Below are 19,175 nucleotides of genomic sequence, written 5' to 3'. Positions count from 1 at the left end.
AAGCCACTGGGCATGTAGCACTTCTGTATAAAGTGACACACAGTCAACTGCCAAGTTATCCGCCACTCCTCTTTTGTTATACTTGTTTGTTATACTTTTGTTATATACTGCTAAGATTTCAACAGTTCAAAATTACTGTATTGACAGTTTTTTTTTTCTATCTTTGTCCACTTTTTGCAAACAGAGATGGAAGAGGTTGTGCAGTGGGCAGCCAGTGTGATGGACCTGAAAGCAGAAGTAGAAAAGAAAGCTCAGGTAGGTGAGAGACATACTGATGTTCCCAGTGTGACATTTGTGATGATTTTCCATTTATATCGGTATTTTAGACATTAGGTGATAATAATCATTAATCACTCAGCACAAGGGGAACTTTATTCATCACAGCAGCAATAATACTCAGATAATACCCACTGTTATTGTTACCACATCACACGTGGAAAAGGCCTCATTCATGAAAACGTGAATAGATAATTTATGTTAAGACATGTGCATGAATGAGTTGTGTCCCAGAAAACGTGTCAGAACTGAAGTTAAGCCCGTGAACATGAAGCGAAAATGTCTGCCGGCTCACTTCAACATTCATTTGCGGATATAATGGAAAACACATACCACCAGGCATGCAAACAAAGGACCGCTGTGTCACTTAACATGAAATTGCTTGCAGTTAGATGATTTTCTTTTCCACCCTAACCATATACGTTATCCCTGAGTGGAGTTATATTTAACTTAGAACATGAGAGGCAGTTTATTGGCAGTTTATTGGGAACATTACTTTTGTTATGACCATGCCTAACTTGCACTATGCTGTGAATTTATTTTGACATTAACACCGTCATTCCTGCCTCTCAACAGCCCTTAGCCTATTTGGCACTGCTCTGCTTCACAAGCCAATAGTACCTCTCCCACCTAGCTTTTCTAATACTGTTTTCTACATTATTTTTGTTTCTGTCACTTTCAGGCAGAGGAGAGAGTGAGGATGATTGCCTCAGACCTACACTGTGAGATTGTGGACCTGAGTGGAGAAGAAAATATCACGGAGCTGTGCAAAAGGAAAAAAAAGATTAAGACAACATACTCACCCGGGTTGTCTACGGAGATCCCTGTGGTGAGCTACAATTTTCAGAAACCTTATCGTGATGTGCACAAGGAGATATAAAAACTGAATCTCTGCCTCTCCTGTCCCTCTTCTGTGTGTATGTTTGCACGTGTGCATGTTTCTGCTCTGACAGGTGGGGCATGTGGATACTGCAGAATTCATGAATGCAGCCACTCAAGGCAAACTGAATGTGATAGACAAATATCTGGCTGATGGTGGGGACCCTAATGTCCATGATGAGGTATGCTCTCCCTTTCAGCACAGATAAATCTACGTCACACCGCAACAAATCATTTCTAAATAGTCTGTAACATTTTCCAGTTGAAGAGGACAGCGCTGCATCGTGCCTCTCTGGAAGGACACGCCACAGTTGTCCAAAGTCTTTTAGAAAAAGGAGCTGACGTCAACTTCAAAGATCGAGTAAGACATACAGGCACATTGCTTGTGTGTAAAGATTATGATGAGATTATCTTCACACACTAAAGCTCAAACTTCTGGTGCCCTGAAGTCAGCATTACTAATAGGATGGGGCCCCTCTTACTGTGTTTCAGCTGGGCTCCAGGGCCATACACTGGGCCTGCAGAGGTGGAAGCCTGGAAGTTGTCAAAGCCCTGAAGAGCCATGGGGATGACCTGAACGTCAGAGATAAGGTGTGCATTTTATTTGTGCCTATATTTGTACCAAGATAAATATAACCAAGTTAAATATAACTTCACTCAGGGACAAATGCTTGTGTGTCTGTGACATACTGTTATACTGATATACAGTTTGCCAGTTGCATGTGGATTTACATACAAGTAACACACTCACAGTGTATGTCAATGTCCACACTGCAGTTGTACAGCACTCCTCTGCATGTGGCCACAAGAACAGGCCACACCGCCATTGTGGAGTATCTGCTGTCCTGTGGTGCCAAAATCAACTGCAGGGACAGGGTAGGAAGCAGCTGAACAGTGTTTCACTTCCATGCTTCATAATTTCTATAATTTATTTATTATCATTAAGACATTTTTTTCCACGCTCAGGAAGGGGACACTGCTCTACACGATGCTGTGCGTCTCAACAGATACAAGATAGCGAAGCTGCTTATATTTGCAGGAGCTGACACAAAAATAAAAAATCATGTGAGTTTTTTTTTTCCTGTTGTGCATGTCTAGTTTAGCTTGAAGATAAATTTAAAGGAATAGTTTGACATTTTTGGTTGCACATTTTATACCTTTTTTCCCCAAGAGTTACCCTTTTTACCCCGAGAGTTAAATTTGTAAGTTAAATATGATGCTTCAGCCACTATAGGTTAGTTTAGCATTAAGACTGAAAACACGCCAGAACAGCTAAAACTCAGTAATTACTATATTATAGCTTGTTTTTTAATCCATACATAAGCCAAAGTATGAAAACAACAATTCACAGCTTCACAAGGGGATGTGGACCAGACCATTTCATGGTGGAGCACAGTCTCTGCCAAGAAACAATCCAACACATAAGCCCATGTAAAATAGCAATTGACCCTTTTAAAGCCAGGAAACTTTGCTGCGTGTCAAAACCCTCTCCCACCTTGTTTCCCATCTTCTCTTCATTGTGAAATAAAGGGACAATGCCCAAAAGATATATACATATATAATTTTTAAACAAGAAAGAAAAGCTGCTGCCTGGTGACTGCAGCCAGATATTTGATGTACGAATACAAGAGAACCGTTGATTCTCTCATTCAACTTTTGACAAGAAAGCGAATAAGCATATTTCCTGACAGTATGAACTGTGTTACAGGAGGGAGTGACAGCAGTGCAGCAGGTAAAAGAATGGCAGTTTGACATCATGGAGACCCTGCAGAGCATGGAGAAGCTGAGGGAAGTGGGACTGGTGCTGCCTGAAAACACCACAACCAAAGAGTGAATAATGCAGAGTTAAAGCTGTACATTTAATCTTACAGTTTATTCTTTATAATGTCACTTGCTTTGACTATCTGTCTCAGGTTGAAAATACATTCTGTAATTCCACTTTAGGGCTGCGTACATTATATTGGAGTATATGCAATAGGACTATATCTTTTGGACATGAAGCCATGTGATGTGCTCAAAATCTGCCTTTCCAGGACATGGCTGTTAACCTCTGAGATAACTCTGATCTCTGACACTAGAAAATGTCATCCAGGATGTGATGGATTCAAAATGATCTGCTTATCTTAAAAAGACACAAGACTGAGGAAACATAGCGGCATTTCTCCAACCTTTAGCTAAGCTTGAGCTTTGGCATTCGCTTCTAAAGAGCATTATGATCTTAAGAGCACTCTCATGGATGTTTCATATCTGATTAGTGATGCCTTTGGAAGTTAATTAATATTAATAGATGGTGTTACACAGAAGCTGCGTTTGAATATACATCAAGAGGTCCTTGTTTTATCGAGGCGAAAGACAAGGCCAGAGCACACAGAAGGACTGTGTTTGAGATGTCAGCTGACGATAGCAGAGATGGCTGGTATGCCCCCCGCTAAAGTCAGGGATTCAAGGGGGGCTCAGTGGACATATTTTCCTTCTATCATCAGTGGCTCAAATGTTCCTGAGGGAGGTTGCTCATTCAGGCTGGGGAAACGAACCTCCTGCTCTCCTGTTTACAATGAGGCTGTTTATGTACGGTTAGTCATTATACATACAGCTATTCATTTTGTGAGCACATTTTGTTCAACAAATGTTGTGCTGCTGTATTTTTCATAATGTGAATGCAAAGTGCTGTTTTGAAAAGCATGCAGTTACAAGTCATCTGTTAAATACCAATGTGTTCATTGTAGACAACTCATCAGATACATTATCAGCCATGTGCAATACTTCCTGTTCCAAGTGAGCCTGTTTAACTATCAGGGACTGCAGTGGAGACACATGCCATGAACAATACAAGGTTATACACACTATATTAAAGTGTATTTTCTCAACCTGACCCTAACAGAGATACTACCGTATATTTTCAATGTAATATAGGTCATGTATCAAAAAGAAAAGCAGATTCTCCTCTTAAATCTGTTGGACTCATGCATGTTTTACAGCTTTGGTTGTGTCGTGTTTTATTCCATGTGAACTACAGGCAGTGTGCTGCTGCGCTGTGATGTTGCAGAGGGCTGGAGTGGTGTAGAATGAGAAGGGGGATGGGAAAACTGCAGGCTTGTGCTTCATACTGTGTAGCAGCCAAAAACCAGAGGAACCTGTTTATTCATGAAACGGTTAAACTTCCTCCTTCAGCTGCAAATGTTGCAGATTTCAGCCTCTGTGTTAGAACATTATAAATAGCTGTACATTTTTCAGTAAATGTACTTCTTTTTATGTCCAAACCCAGTGCTGTGATACCCAAAGAAAAAGATGTTTCTTTTTCAACACAAGGCTTTAATAAACACATCAACTGTTTGTGATACATACTCAGACCTATTCCAGTAGGATGAGAGGATACTGTGTGGTAGTTTCTCTAAGAGCACTCAAAGCAACATTATATTGTTACTGAAAAAAAAGGTAACCATGGCAATGATATTTTCCAGGCAGGTGAAAGTCTGGACAGGCACGCTTTTGAAGCACCATTTGTTTCCAGTTGGAAATGGATGTAGTATTCCACTGTATTCAATTTCACTCGGGCAGGAGTGTGTAGGCAAAGAAGGCTTGAGCAGGTGTTGTCTCCAACATAGTGGAAAGGAAAATACTATTACATGGTTTGAAATACAGCATATTACACACTGTGCACATACAGCAAACATTAAAGTATCATTGTGTGCTTGTAAATAGCGGTACTGACGCATGCACTGGTCTGCTGTTCTGCTACCTTAATTCTTTCAGATTATGCTTTGCAGCACACTACCGTACCAAAAGGAGTATTCACAGCAAGCAACAGTATGGGCTCATAATACTGAGTATTGATTTTTTTTTTCTTCTATTCATACACTGTAACAACAATGAAAATCAGTAAATGCAAATAATCCAAGTTAGAGATTTAAGGAATATTTACAACAGAATCTCATATCAATTCCCTGTTTAATCTTCGGTCCTTTTGTTTTTCTTGTGCACTAAAGCCTCAGGTGGATTTGTCCTTATTGATTTGTCTTTATTGTTCAGCTGTAAGAAATAACACATGTTCCAGGCTTCCTCACCTATAATATCATTTGATTGTCTTTGGTTGAAGTGCTATGTAAGCAACCCTAGACAAGCTACGTCTACATATGCTTTTTAAGGCCTATTAACAGTTCAAGTACGCTGAATCAATCTGTAATCATAGAATACCTGTGATTGGCTAAAATGGTTAATAAATTCTTAACATCACACTGTCTTAAAATAACTCAGTGACACCATTTTCTACCCCACCAATCAAAGAATTAGCTCTTAATTCATTTGAAAGGTCGGTGAAAACACAATCAGAAACAATGAATATCTATACACCTTACAGAAAAACACATACATTCGAATTACATACTCGTAAATATATATCTGATTTATAAATAATTTCATTCAGCTGCCTCAATTAAGATATATGTCCCTAATTTAATGCATTTAATCATGATTATTTATCAACTTTGAGGATGTCCAGTCATCCAGGTATTCAGGTTAGACAGGGAAAACCTTAAAGAGAATTATCCAACTGGGTTAAATCTCCTCTCCAATGATTTCCACTGGGAGGGGGAGGTTTATTGGAGAGAGGAGAGCTGCTGGACTTGTGAGTGATGGGAGCTGAAATTCAGCACCAGCTTAGCAACGTGTCTCTCTGAGTGAAGGCAATCTTCAAGCAGACCAAAAATTCATTAGGCTGACAGACACCTTAGGGCAAATGGTGCAGAAGGGAGAAGGGGAGGAGAGGGTGCTGTGCTTCATCTGATTTTCAGATGGACACCCTTGAACTTTTTAAGGCAAATGTGAATACTGATCTTCTGAGAAGAGAAACACCAGTGTCAGATTGCATTCCTTGAATAATAGTTTGCAGCAGCATTGTTAATTGAGATTTGATTTTAAAGGTGCCCCGTGGAGCGTGTTTGTAAACAAACAAAAGTTACGTTTACATTCACTGTATTTGACCAAAACGCATGGTGTGGATCTTTGAGGCTTGACAAATATGTTGAATGCATTTCCTTATTATTAAAACCCCCTTGCAAAGCCAAATATTTTTTGTACTGCATTGTTGAGATCCATGTATGCTAGCTTACAGTCTTCTTCACTGGCTTTGTGGAGGCATTTCTACACTACTATGTTCCTTACCACCACCAACTGTCCATCAGCAGAACAGCGTGAAAACTTCGGCAAGAATGTGTGTCGTGTTGCCCACATGCTTGAACACGTGCATGCCCATATATTATAAAAACAAAATGGGGACTCAACACACCAACATTACTCCATAGAGCTACCAGTGGTCAAACTCCACAGGGTACTCTGATGTAATGGCTTGCAGCATTTCTTAAGTGATGTTATCTAGTTAGTAGCTAAAGTCTTCTTAATACAGACTTATTTTACACCTCCTCCTAAATCAGGAGACAAAACCTCTTCAAATTACCAGATGTGCAGTAACATAGTAAGAAGAGGTCTCCCATATTCAGTTATTTGATGTATGAAAGCTAACTATTGTAAAACACTAAGACACTGTTTATGAGTACAAGAAGCAGAACAAGAGAAAACAGCAGCATTTGCTGTTTTTGTGACGTGTGAAATTAAAGGTGTGCTTCATGGTGTTGTGCATTTCAAGTCAGTCATATAGAAAGCCATTTGTTTGGTCAAATTGCACGTGCATTCCAAGCTACAGTGAGGACAAAGCAAGGAATATGCAGAAAAAGAAACAAGAGACTGATGCTCAAAAAGGAGAGAAAGACACAGAGAGAAGAGCTGGAGGGGAGTATACAAGTACACATCCCTGAGGCCCTCCTGGATGGTGCTGGATCCCTGACTGTGTCTCCATCAGGGTCCATGACGGTCAAAGTGCCAGACTGCGAGCATTGGAGGCTGAAGCCTGCGCACGTTGCACCACTCCTGGACACTTCTCTCTCTTCTGTAGCTTGTGGTTTTGAAACAAGCCCTCGTTTCGTGGGACACCATGAGCTCCATCTGGGAAAGTCAATAACCCTGGAGGCATAGACACAGGACACGATGACTAGCCACAGAGGGATATATTGACATCCTTATGGGCAAAGTGTTCCAGTGTTGTAACAGACTTACCATATCCCTCAACCCGTCCTTCTTTGAATTCCCCCTCAAACTTCATGCCATCGTATCGACTAAAGACTCCTGTACCTTGAAATTTTCCATGTGAAAATTCTCCTTCGTACCTGAGGTGGTGAAAAGAGAGCAGGGATGTCATTTCTTACTTTTGCTTGAGGACAAAACTTACTTTTCTTTTGTCTCGCTCTTGCTCACGCACCTGGATCCATCTGTAAAGAGCAGTACACCAGAGCCATGGAAGAGTCCATTCTCAAACTGGCCAGTGTAGCATGTCCCATCCTGAAACTTGAGCTGACCAACACCGTGCCTCCGACCTGGAAAGTTGCACATCGTCACAGTGAGTAATGCCTCAAATTTCAATCAGATGATAAAAACTCAAAGCAAATCCTGAGATCTTGATACCATTTGGCGATTTATGTTTTTCATGCCTCATCAAACCACTTGGCCTCTTATAGATTACTCTTTCGTAATAGTGCATAACATACTGTAAGAGACGACCAGCTGAGTATGACATTTAAACTTCCAATGCGGCTCAGGGTTTTATATTCACTTGGCATTGCCATAGCCTCTACATATGTCACATGAGTCAGTACGTGCTTGGATTTAAGTTTTAAGCCCCCCCCCCCCCCCCCTCCTTCAGCTAAGGGTTTACTACTGAATTAGGAGTCCCATCTGCCTCCTGTGCGGTGGGAATTACAGCTCTCTAATCCATCAGATTTTTTAGCAGGGATTTCTACTTTAGACTGACTGTGAACAGTTAAGGAATGTACTTGCATCCCCCTCCTTGTAGCCTTATGATCCACTACTGCAGCTTAAAATCATGTCAGAGGGCACACACCTAAAAGTTTCTGGACAACTGCTACAACTGGTTTACACCCGCAATCGGCACACCGGAAAAAATCTGCCTAGTTGTCTTTGAAGAATGAAGGAAAACACCAGTTAAAAAGGAGTGGATGGTGTTTACATTGACCTAAAAGCAACTAAAAACCTGAGGCCAAAATAAAATAACCCCCCTAGGTGATCTTGTTCCTAGTGTTTCTATTGATTTGGTTTCTCAACTGCAGCTGAGAGAGGACTCTCTAAGATTTCCCAAACAGGTCCAAAGTCTAATCCAGAAGATTTGACAAAGCCAGAGCTGGTAAATCTGGCTCTACTCGTCATGAGTTGCCAATGCTAGCTAATTGGGATTTGACTAAATAGCTTGAGCTTGCATGTCCCTAGCATCACTTTATGTGTGTTTGTGTGTGTGAGAGAGATAGTTAAAGCAGTGCAAGCACACTCATAATTTTTAGCACACGTGTAAATGTTGACAAGATATTTCCTTTTCACGAAAAGATTGAACATTTTAGTATGCACACATGCATGCAGATTCATGAACAGAAAACCTTTGCTGCCATTTGTACTTGCACTGGACCCCACTAGCTTCTCCATAATAAAATAACGTTATTTATGTAAATACAAATGACTCTAGATATGGAAAAATATGATGGCACCATTAACAGTAAACAGACTGATTTAATGAGCATGAAGCCCAAACTGAGGCAGAGAGTGCTATTACCTTAGCTAATGTCTCAAGATGTGTAGAGAAACTAATTATGCCATTTGTCAGTCTCCTCAGTAATAGCTTTATTAAATATGGTCTAAATTGACCTGCTTATGAGCATGAGACCATGTTGGAATTATAGAAATATACTGTATGTGTTGGGCTGAGCCTATGTGCAGGTATGCATGGAAAAGATTATTCCCCTAGGAAAGTAAAAACATGTGCTAGGGATGCTTGCCAAAATAATGTTCACTAGCAACTATTAATATAAATATTTTAATGGAATATAGGTAATGTGTTTAGTTTTTGCAGATGGCTACCTGCATACAAGAATACTTAGACTAACACTTAACATGTTAATCCAAACGTTATGTAACAAACACTGAATGCATTTTCCCAGTCTGTCAGTGTCTCCCCGTTCCTTTTCACTCTGCTGGTAAGACAGCAATGCTTTGGAGCTTTGGAGACATGTCATGAGGACTAAATGTACTGCACAGAAGGTATAAGTGAAAGTGTGTCTCATCTCTGTAGTTAAGTTGGTGTTGCTTGCACACAAACTTGATTTAAAACTGACTGCAAGAATGTCTTGCCTTCTTTCCATTCGCCATGGTACTCCTCCCCACTGGCATAGGTGAAAGATCCTCTGGTCAGAGTCATGGCACCCCTGTTTTCATTACACGGCCACACACACACACACACACACACACACACACACACACACACACACACACGCACACACGCACACACATTAGGCTCACCACCATTCAGCCTCATGTAAGCAATATTTCTTTAGTTACAGTACCAAACATCATGAATAAATTAGGCTGAGGATTAAATAGCTGAAGCAGGTTTTTCTGTCTTCAGATTTTTAATTGTGGTGGAAATTATTTTCAAAGTTGTTGAAAAGCCTTGCTGAAGGTGCATGTTACTGTAGTTGAACAATGAATAAGGGTCAGATCAAAGGACAAAGACAAGACCAGATGCTATAACTGTCAACCCAAGAAGTCTGTTTAATGTCTAGTCTACGTTGGTGATGTTGCTGGTGTAAATCTAGTTTAAAAGCACACTTGGGTGAAACCTCTTCTGTGCAGGGACAGACTGGAAAACGTGACTGTAGAATGGCTGCAGATATAAACAAAAGCTTATTGCATGATGAGCATTTAAAAAAATATTGTTCAGTATAGCTCTTGCTTTAAAACAAATGACAGTGTACAGAATGGCAGTCAGGTGTAGTTTTACCCATGCGGTCGCCATTGATTAAATAATTAATCAACTCACACCAAGTCTCAAACGTTACTGTAAATATCCAACTTAGGCTGTCAATACATGTTTCGATTCAGTACAGCCTTTACATACATGTTGTTGAATAGGCTGTCGCTCACAATGACAAGCCCATGTAAATCGACTGTGCCCTACGGCACCACAACAATGAGGGAAAAGCGACAACACCTATTAACGCTATCGGTTACCTGAACGCTACGTTCGTCTCTGAAGCATGGAAACCACCGTACAAGAACCGAGGGGCGTAAAAATATGAAAACACCGGCTGTGAAACGTATGCCGCATTCAGGTGCTCCTAGTACGCCCCGACATTCGAGATCCGGAGCCTTAAAAGATATTTACGTAAGCTTCAAGTGTGCTAGCTTGGTCACAAATGACAAGAAACTCTCCAACAAAAGCGTTTTTGTTTTATTTTAGAGATTAAGAGGAACGGGAGTTTTAAATCAGCTGCATAAAAATTGCGAAATGCCTTCCTATAACCTACATTAAAATAAAAACATCACCATCTTTAACTTTTTTCACGTGCTCTTTGACCAATAAAGACTCAACTTAGCAACTTTTATTGAAAACCATTCACTCTATGCAAGCCGTGTTTACCTCTGTTGTCGTGTTCGTGGTGACGTTCAAGCGCGCTTCAGCTCTGGATTGCAATAACTCCGACGGCTCCTGAAGGCAGCATTACAACAGCATCATTGCAGCCTGACCGCCGCGCTGTTTCATTGCATGACTGTTGTTGACTCTCATTGAAAACTTTCTCTGATTGGCCTAGTGTGCCACAGCTTACAGACAGTGGCAGACATATTTATAAAAGGCTGTGGGGCATTTTCTGAAGCTTCTTGAAGCACTCAGCACAACAGCTGACAGGGAAGCCCACAGTTTAATTTGTCTATAGTCGAGGAAGCTACATTATGTGTATTGTGTAGGCCATACACTGTATTGTAAAATATAATTAAAGATGTGGTGATTTATAATATGCAATATATACACGATATTATATTTCTTCTTACTATTAATGATTGGTGGTGTGAGGATTCTGCTAAGTGCACATAGGCATGAAAACGTTTTTCCCCTCAAACAAGATTACATTTTAGCTTAGGTCAGACAAAATTTCATAAATAGCATGGCAGTTTTCAGGAATAGTACTTATTTTGTTTGTGCATGGGGCTAAGCAGGATAGATACTACTGTACTGTACTACTGTAGATTGTTCCTCTTCTTGAAAATCCAATTAAGGCACCAATATACTACAGAAAAGATGGTGGAGAGACATTGTAAAAAAAAACCCTCACCCCACACCTTTTGTTGGATTCCACCATGTTCTCCCTACCATTTTAACATTTGCCAGTTGGCACAAAACACAAAGTAGGCCTACAGTTAAGGCTCATGAATGCCATTAGTTATGTTGTTCGTTTGTTCATTAACCAAATCATTGAACAAATTTAAATTTTTACCTAATTGTGGTGTAAGATGAAAAATGAAGTGATCAGTCACCAAACTGATTACAATGCATACTAAGGGGAGAATGAATGTGTGTAGCAAATTTCACTGCAATCCATTCAACAGTGTTTAAGCCATTTTACTCAAAACCACACATGACAACGTCGTGGTGGCGCTGGACGAAAAGTTGGTGGATCACTAAAGTCAGTTGCATACATTCTCTGGGAACCATGACTGTCTGTGCAGAATTTCATGACAATCCATCCAGCAGTTTCCATCACCAGAGCCATGCCGAAAGCACTGGTTAAAAATCCAGGATCTATCTTTAGGTGCAACGATTTCACAATATTTTAGCCAATTAAACAAATTACCACATACTATTTGCCAAATAGTAAACCTACCCCCAGGGTCCCACTTTGGTATAAACCACCCCACGTTTCTATTTAAGAGGGAACGCATTTGATGTCAATGTTTAAATCGGTGGGAAAATATTATTTATTTATTCACTTATTCGTATGTCAGTTACTGGCTGACTGATTTAGTAGGTCTATTTGGTTGGGTTACTCTGAATGAAATCAATGAGCATTTCCCTTTGGAGCGGCTTCCTCCCCGACATAGAGGCGCGCGCGTTCACAGAGCAGAGCGCTTCCTCTTCCCGTGCTAGTGCCCGCCAGACAAGAACGATAGAAAATGGCGAGTCAGTGTAAAAGGCAGCAATGCACAATCGACAGGCGCGGCTTTCGGCAGGAACTTGACTCGTGGCGACACAAACTTATTCACTGTGTAGGTAAGGATAATACCAGTTACACACTGTACAATTTTACAGGTTGAATTTCGTCTCTGTGTGGCCGTTATCGGCGTAAATAACCATCTATTACCGGACTCACTTGGGGCATCTCGACTTTTTTGTCCTCCGCTGTTTCCTTCTCTCGGCAGGCAGCCTGAGCAGTTAGTTAAATGCTGCAGTTTGTGACAGTGCTAGGCTACTTCTTGTGTTTCCGTACAGCTTTTATTGTTCTTAAATCCGAACTGTAGACTTTAGTTATCTACTGGCGTAACGTTAGTTTGTTTAAAGGGCACCGTGCTTGTTTTAAAGGGAGTGTCATTAGGCGTTGCGTCGGCCAAAAGATCCCGTTTGCAGAAATGCGCGTCCCCGTGTGATGATACTGTATTTTGGATGGGGGAGGGCGACATATGCTCGTGGTGGATGTTTTCAGTTAACATTTAGATCACTTGTTTTCTCAGATCACCTCCTGTGGGCGCGCATTACTGCATTGAGGAAGTGGCTGAGACCCTACTGCTGTGGGAGTTTCCGTTTTCGACAAGAGACCAATAAACTTCTCTAACTTCTAACGTTAGTTGGTGTGTGTGGCCTCTCAAAACAAATAATTTAAAAGGCAGTTGTTGACTTAAGGCTTAGAGCTCATTGTGTTGTGTATATCTGTGTTGGGCTGGAGGGTGGGAGTTGAAGCTGAATTATAATTTTGTGATAGCATAGCTAAAGAGGTATAATCTATAGGAGCTAGCAGAACATATATAACCATTGGAAGATATTTTGTATATGCTGGTGGAATGGCTCACTGGTCTGTTGGTCAGTCCAGCACTTTGGTGCAGACTGAAATGTCTTCCTCTAACACCACCATTGGGTCAAAGATTTCAGTTAACCTGTGAAATATCTAAGCATCTACTTGATGGATTTGCGCAATATTTGGTTCTGACATTCATGGTTCCCAGATGATGTATCCTACAGGCCTTGGTGATCTCTTGATTTGTCCCCCTTCCTTCACCACCATGAGGTTGACTTTTTTTAATTAATATATTTTGATTACTATAATCTAGATTGCAGTGAAATTTGGTACATGCATTCATGTTCCCCAGAGGATGAATTTGAGAATAGTTTGATAACCTTACATCTAGTACCAACATCAGGTGATTTAATCCTGTACTTTGGTTTATGACCAAATATCTACAAAACTAACGTTTCCATCAGTCTCAGCTGTATTTTGTGTTTAGTGCTAATTAAAAAATGTTACCATGCATACATGCTATGTAAGATGGCGATAGTAAACGTTATACTTGCTAAGCATTTAGCTCCACTGTGCCCAAGTAGAGCCTCACAGAGCCGATAGCATGGCTGTAGACTCTTAATGTCTTGTAACAAGAGCCCAGGTTAGGAAAATTTAAGTGTATGAAGTATACAAGTAAATTTAGCTACATCTCAAGTTTATCCTCATTGGTCTGTGTTGCAGTATATGTGCTATGTAGGACTAATATCCTATAGCTGAACATACTATTTATTGTAACCTCTTGTGTTCATGGATGGCAAGTAGACATAAGCTGTAGCCTTGGTTTTACATGCTGTTACTCTGCTTCAAGTGAAGCAAAAGAAATTGTTGTTAAACAATTTGATATTGCTGCTTTATCACTGTAGACATTTCTGTTTTTGACTAAACAGATATCCCTAATATCCTTCCATGTGCAATATGTAGTTCTGTGATGCGTTTTATTTTGCTCCACACATATTCATTCATTCATTCATTCATTAAATTGACAAAAGTAGTTTTTTACAGTTTGATTGAAGGGCTTGAAGAGGATGGAGAGGCCATTTTTAGACCCATGCCATGCCAACCTCCGTCTTATGATTTGGTAACATAGCAACAGCCAATGTGGACACTCTGCACCATAGCACACAGATTCATCATGCAAATGAGGAGCAAAGAGTTGCTAAAACATTCATGAGCTACAACATAAACATTAGTTGACCCTAATGTTCACTGTAAAATTACCTCAAAAGTTTTTTTACTGGCTTAATCTTAGTTCATATTTAGGTTATTCTCTCTTTGATCAAGAAACAGATTGTTTCCTTTGTTGACTCATTAAGGAATGCAGCATGCTTCATTAAAGGACTAGTTCCATATTATGCAGGACTGCCTGCTTTTGGCTGGATAGAAAACAACTTGCAAGCCTGAATCATGAGTATTAAAATCTACAGTATACGACCACAGATAAATTTGTCAGTCTAGGTCTTTGTCAAGGGTCCGTGTGATTTCAATGCAAAATAGCTATCAATTTTAATACTCAAACATTGATATATTTAGTGTTTTTCCTTGTGATTTGTGGCAGAATGTAAAATTGGATTTTAAGCAGAATCAAACTCTTAAAACCTAGAATGCTACTTCTGACGCTGCTGATCTCAAAATGTCACATTAAATCAATCTCACTTAAAGTGGCCACCATTTATAGTCTTATTGAATGTTGCATGTACTATGTGGCATGGACTATGTGTCACAAAATTCTTGACATGAGTTAAAAGCTACACTTATGTGAAGATTCAGGAAGCAGTAACAGTGAATCTGACACTAATGCCTATTAAGTTTTCTCGTAATTTAAAAGTTTTGTGGGGGTTGTGGTGTGGTGTATGTTGAAATTTTCAGCTCTTGGCTTATTTAGGGCAAGTAAGATGCAGTCTTCATAATTAGAAAGAACAAGTGCAGCAAAACAATTTACACAGAACAACTAAAGCAGTCAACCCAGTGCTCATGACTGTCAGTCATTGACCAGTTTAGGTCCAGCGTTATGTATGATGGTTTGAATGAACGCAACAGTCTTTGTTGTAACAGTAGGGCTACAACTGCTCAGGTGAATCTTGGCACTTGACACCACCTATTTTACATAGGATTCTCAGTTTGGACTATCAGTTAAAGTAATGACATAGGTTATTGATATGTGTGGACTGACCCAGAACAAACTTATTCCAGTGAATGTGCTACAACACTAGGTGGGCTATGTGCTCATCATTGAAAAGAAAATGGAGAGAATAATAGCTTTCTGACTAGTCACTAGCTCCAGACCCAGGACTATTCAGTTAGTCAGTTCCCCCTTTATGATTGACAAATGTCCCTTGTGTTTGGGCTATAACTGTAAAGCTGCAGAGTACATGACAACAGCATCAGTCTGCTGGCTGCAGAATGGCATATTCTGTCCATGACAACAAGGACATACTTTTGTTTGGCTTTTTGGTGGAGAGGGCTGCACGCCACCACCACCCTGCTGATGCTGAAATGGACATTTTGTCTTTGTGTATTTAATGTGACTAGTAAAACTGCAGGGCAGAGACAAGGGCAATTGTCCCATAGAACAGCAGCAACAATTGTCTGTATGTTTGCCTATACATGTGTTCATGGTCCATCGGCCCCCGGAAAACTGTGTGGCTGAAATGTGTGTTCTGTCTTGATTTGGGAAAATTTGGACTGAAGAGCACCAGCTGACATTTGAAAATGCCTGGAATGTCAGTTATTCATACTTGCGTTTGACATGTGGGTGAGTGGGATTGAGGATCTGCTCAAAGAAATAACATGCAAAGATTGACACCAGGCAGACTTCTTGTTCATAATTTAAACTTTAGCATGGCCCATTTTCTACTCCAGTATGCCCACTGTGATGTCCTTTTGGCCTACAATTTCCTAATTTGAAAAAAGAGCTGGTTGAGGTTTGTTGACCAACAACTTAAATGTTTCATATGAAATGCATGTCTTTGATTGTGTGTTTATCTGTGTGTGTGCTTGAGCGTACATGTTTGTGTGCGCCATTTTTTTTTTTCATATTTGCTTAAAATCATAGTGGTCTCATATTTGTTATTCAAAGTTATATTTTGTGCAGCGTTACACCATTTGACTGTCAGTTTGCATCATATCACATTAAGTATTCATGGAGTGATTCTCCCCACTGTAGATGTTGCTCAAAGCTGCTACGCCATTGCCCGCGGTATAGGCTGGTCCAGATACTGTATATTGCTTGTAATGAACATAATGTGTAGTTGTCAAATGACATTTCAAAGCACAATTTTGCTCAAGCCCATGTAATGTCTCAGCTTGACTGTTGACCTGTAACAAATTCCTTTTTTGTGGTAGCATAGTATGCAACAGTAAATGCTTCTTATATGGTTAAGCAATTAGCCTTGGTCTCTGTGTGATGAGTTCACTTGGGATGAAACTAGGCATGTACTGTGGCTCAACTAATTTGTGCAACTTTGTCATCTCTGCGCTCATCCTCAGCCCTCAGCCCATCTTACATCTTCATAGAGATTGCTCAGGGATATCAGTGACTCTCTTCATACCAAATTACTATCTTGTGAGCATCACAATCTGAACATCGTTATGATTCTAAAACATGTTGCAGTTTTAGAAAATAAAAGAATTTGTCGATGACCAATCCCTCTTCAAAATGCTGTATCCAAAGATGCCAAATTTAGAAAGGTTGATTTTGGATACAGATTGATTGGAGCTCTGGGAAGCTCCTGTTCTGTGAGCTTGTGGTCACTCTTTCTGAGATCGTATGTGTACAGTAGTTACCGTGGGGGATGGGTTGAGTGGGGGTTGATGCAGCACTCTACACCCTCAGCACTAGAGCGGCAGAGGGAAGGGTGGGTCATCCAGTGGAAAAAAAAAAACACTGCAGTCCCATGATGAGGCTAAATGTTAACATTTTATCACAATTTTTGTGATTATGTAAATGGGTAGTTGCAAATTCTATATCAATTTGGGTGATTGGTTGTAGGAACAACAGAAGACACATAGAAGGAACCTATGTTCAAGTCTCTTGTACTTATACAGGTGTTTTGAAATGTATGTGCATTGTCTTCCTGCTGCCCACCACAGATAAAGACAGAAAAGCTGTAATAAATGTAATAAGCTGGAATAATCAATTACTGTGGTTTGTCAGGTGAAAACTTTTGACCAGGTTTATGAATGTTACTTGTACGTGGACAGGTCCAAAATGGGTGGCAGAGAATTGGGTAAGGTTACCTCTGGTTGCCAGCTGTGGAAGTAAAAGATGTTACATGCCTTTTTGTTCAGGCTTTTCATTAACACACATTCATTTACACTCAAATTCGGTCGACTGTGCTGTTAATGGCATATTGAAATTAGAATTTGAGCACTGAAGAGCTTGCCAAGTATGTTCAGGAGTGTTAATCAATTCACTTTTGTTTTGAAATGTGATAATCTTGGGACTCTAGCTGGAGTCTTCGTTATAGTAGCTGCTGACGAGTGTCATGAGTACTGCAGTATAATGCCATATACCAACTGAAAATACAACATTTCTCAGGAATTAATTAAACAGTTGAAACATTTATAACCAAGGGCCACACAACTACCCTGTAGCATCACTAAATTATCTTGAGGAAACCTTTGTGAAAAAATGATGAACAGTAACATTGAGATTATCATTATAAAAAACCTTTTTATTGCATAATATAATATATTATGTATAATATACACTGGGAAGAAAATACTTCTGGAACCATGTAGAAATGTGAGTTAACAGTGATTGTGATATTTAAAGCCTCTTTATCAATGTAGTAAAAAGCTCCTCTCAATTTAAGTATGGCATTGAATTCCCTGAAAGCACAATAGTTGTAGGCAGCATCATGTCAAATAGTGCTTTGAGCATTGACACTTGAAAAGTAGGTCACATGTTTATTACTGTTAAATGAGAAATTACAACAAGCATGTTTTGAATCACTGGTGTCAGTTTCATTTGTCTTTCAGTACTAAATTAAGCATATTCTAATGAACATTTACTATGTCATGTACTTGCACTGCAGAAATTGGCAAGGGGGTTGCTCAGTGATTTTTATGCAAAGGCTGATAAAAGAAAAGTGACCTTTTGGCTATACTACCAACCCATGTAGCACACATGGCCAGCAATAAGCAGTAAAGAGGGTTTTATCAAGCACTATGTTCAGTTCCCAGTGAAGTACACCATAGGTTAACGTTAGGATTTAAGGGGGGTTAAGCTGATCCTAGACCTGTGGGATTTCTCTTTCTAAGTGCTGGTGGGAAGGACAAGGGTGTCACACAATCCAAATATTTCCTCTCTTCCTGGCTCTGATTGGCTGGAGATGTAGGTCAAAAGAAGGCTAAGACAGATTGGGCAGATTTGTTGTTCACCGTGAGCGTACATAAGCTCCATGAAAAGACCTAGACATTTTCATGGTCAAGGTTTGTGGCTGATGCTTAACTTGAATCATTAATTGAGTTTTAGTGCCAAACTGCTCATACCACTTATAGATAAAAAATAATAGATGAGATATATATTATTAAGTACTAAAAATGGTTATACATTGCAGCCCTAATCTACAGTATTATGAGCCAAATGCATTTATCAAGTTGAGAGAAGACCCTTGAAATGTGTTTACTTTCACAATTATCAAGCCTCAAAAGCCATTGAATTATCCTGAATTTAAAAGGTCCAATTAACCTAACCTAAAATTAAATTTACACTGAAATTTTAGTGGGGCAAGTCAATCTGAAAAAGGAGCAATATCTCTCTTGGTTGAAAAGTTGATTGCAGAGACACTCCAATGTAGGGCAAGTTTCTCAGGTGCATATGCATAATCACACAGTTCGCTCTCCTAGTTTACATGTAGCCAAGCCCACAGACAATATAAAGAGTAAGTATGTAAAAATTATTGCTGGAGAGTATTTTCTCATCATTAAAAATACAATCAAGTGCACATTGAGAATGTCTTCATAGGAGTCCCTAGTCATAGGAATGTGCAAAATAAATGATGTATGAATGAAAAGAAAACTGTATTGACTTGTACATATTTATTAATGCTGAACTTAAAACATTTCCATACAATAAAT

General features: G+C 39.7%; 3 protein-coding genes across 3 annotated transcripts in view; 2 read left to right on the top strand and 1 right to left on the bottom strand.

Moving 5' to 3' along the window:
- The first annotated feature begins 74 nt into the window (after positions 1–74).
- On the top strand, positions 75–3,058 carry LOC111235239 (ankyrin repeat domain-containing protein 2-like). Its single transcript, XM_022763635.1, has 8 exons — positions 75–255; positions 959–1,105; positions 1,230–1,337; positions 1,418–1,516; positions 1,648–1,746; positions 1,933–2,031; positions 2,122–2,220; positions 2,864–3,058. The coding sequence occupies exons 1-8, from the start codon at positions 187–189 to the stop codon at positions 2,987–2,989; spliced, it is 846 nt and encodes a 281-aa protein (XP_022619356.1). The 5' UTR covers positions 75–186; the 3' UTR covers positions 2,990–3,058.
- A 1,411-nt stretch (positions 3,059–4,469) lies between these two features.
- On the bottom strand, positions 4,470–10,329 carry LOC111235374 (MORN repeat-containing protein 4-like). The gene is made up of 5 exons (XM_022763815.1): positions 10,279–10,329; positions 9,400–9,473; positions 7,466–7,580; positions 7,264–7,373; positions 4,470–7,170 (listed from the first exon to the last, which is right to left on the bottom strand). Exons 2-5 carry the CDS (start codon positions 9,464–9,466, stop codon positions 7,022–7,024), a joined length of 441 nt encoding a protein of 146 aa, XP_022619536.1. The 5' UTR covers positions 9,467–9,473; positions 10,279–10,329; the 3' UTR covers positions 4,470–7,021.
- Positions 10,330–12,216: 1,887 nt separating this feature from the next.
- LOC111235176 (mucin-5AC-like) overlaps positions 12,217–19,175 on the top strand; it is a 28,133-nt gene continuing 21,174 nt past the window's right edge. The window contains exon 1 of the mRNA XM_022763513.1: positions 12,217–12,313. Coding sequence (XP_022619234.1) covers positions 12,217–12,313 — 97 coding nt within the window. The remainder of the gene's footprint in view (positions 12,314–19,175) is intronic.

Source organism: Seriola dumerili, unplaced genomic scaffold (assembly GCF_002260705.1).
Source record: "Seriola dumerili isolate Sdu_G_001 unplaced genomic scaffold, Sdu_1.0 BDQW01000478.1, whole genome shotgun sequence".
Taxonomy (NCBI): Eukaryota; Metazoa; Chordata; class Actinopteri; order Carangiformes; family Carangidae; genus Seriola; species Seriola dumerili.
The sequence above is the reverse complement of the archived record's forward strand: the minus strand, read 5'-3'. Positions and strand labels throughout refer to the sequence as shown.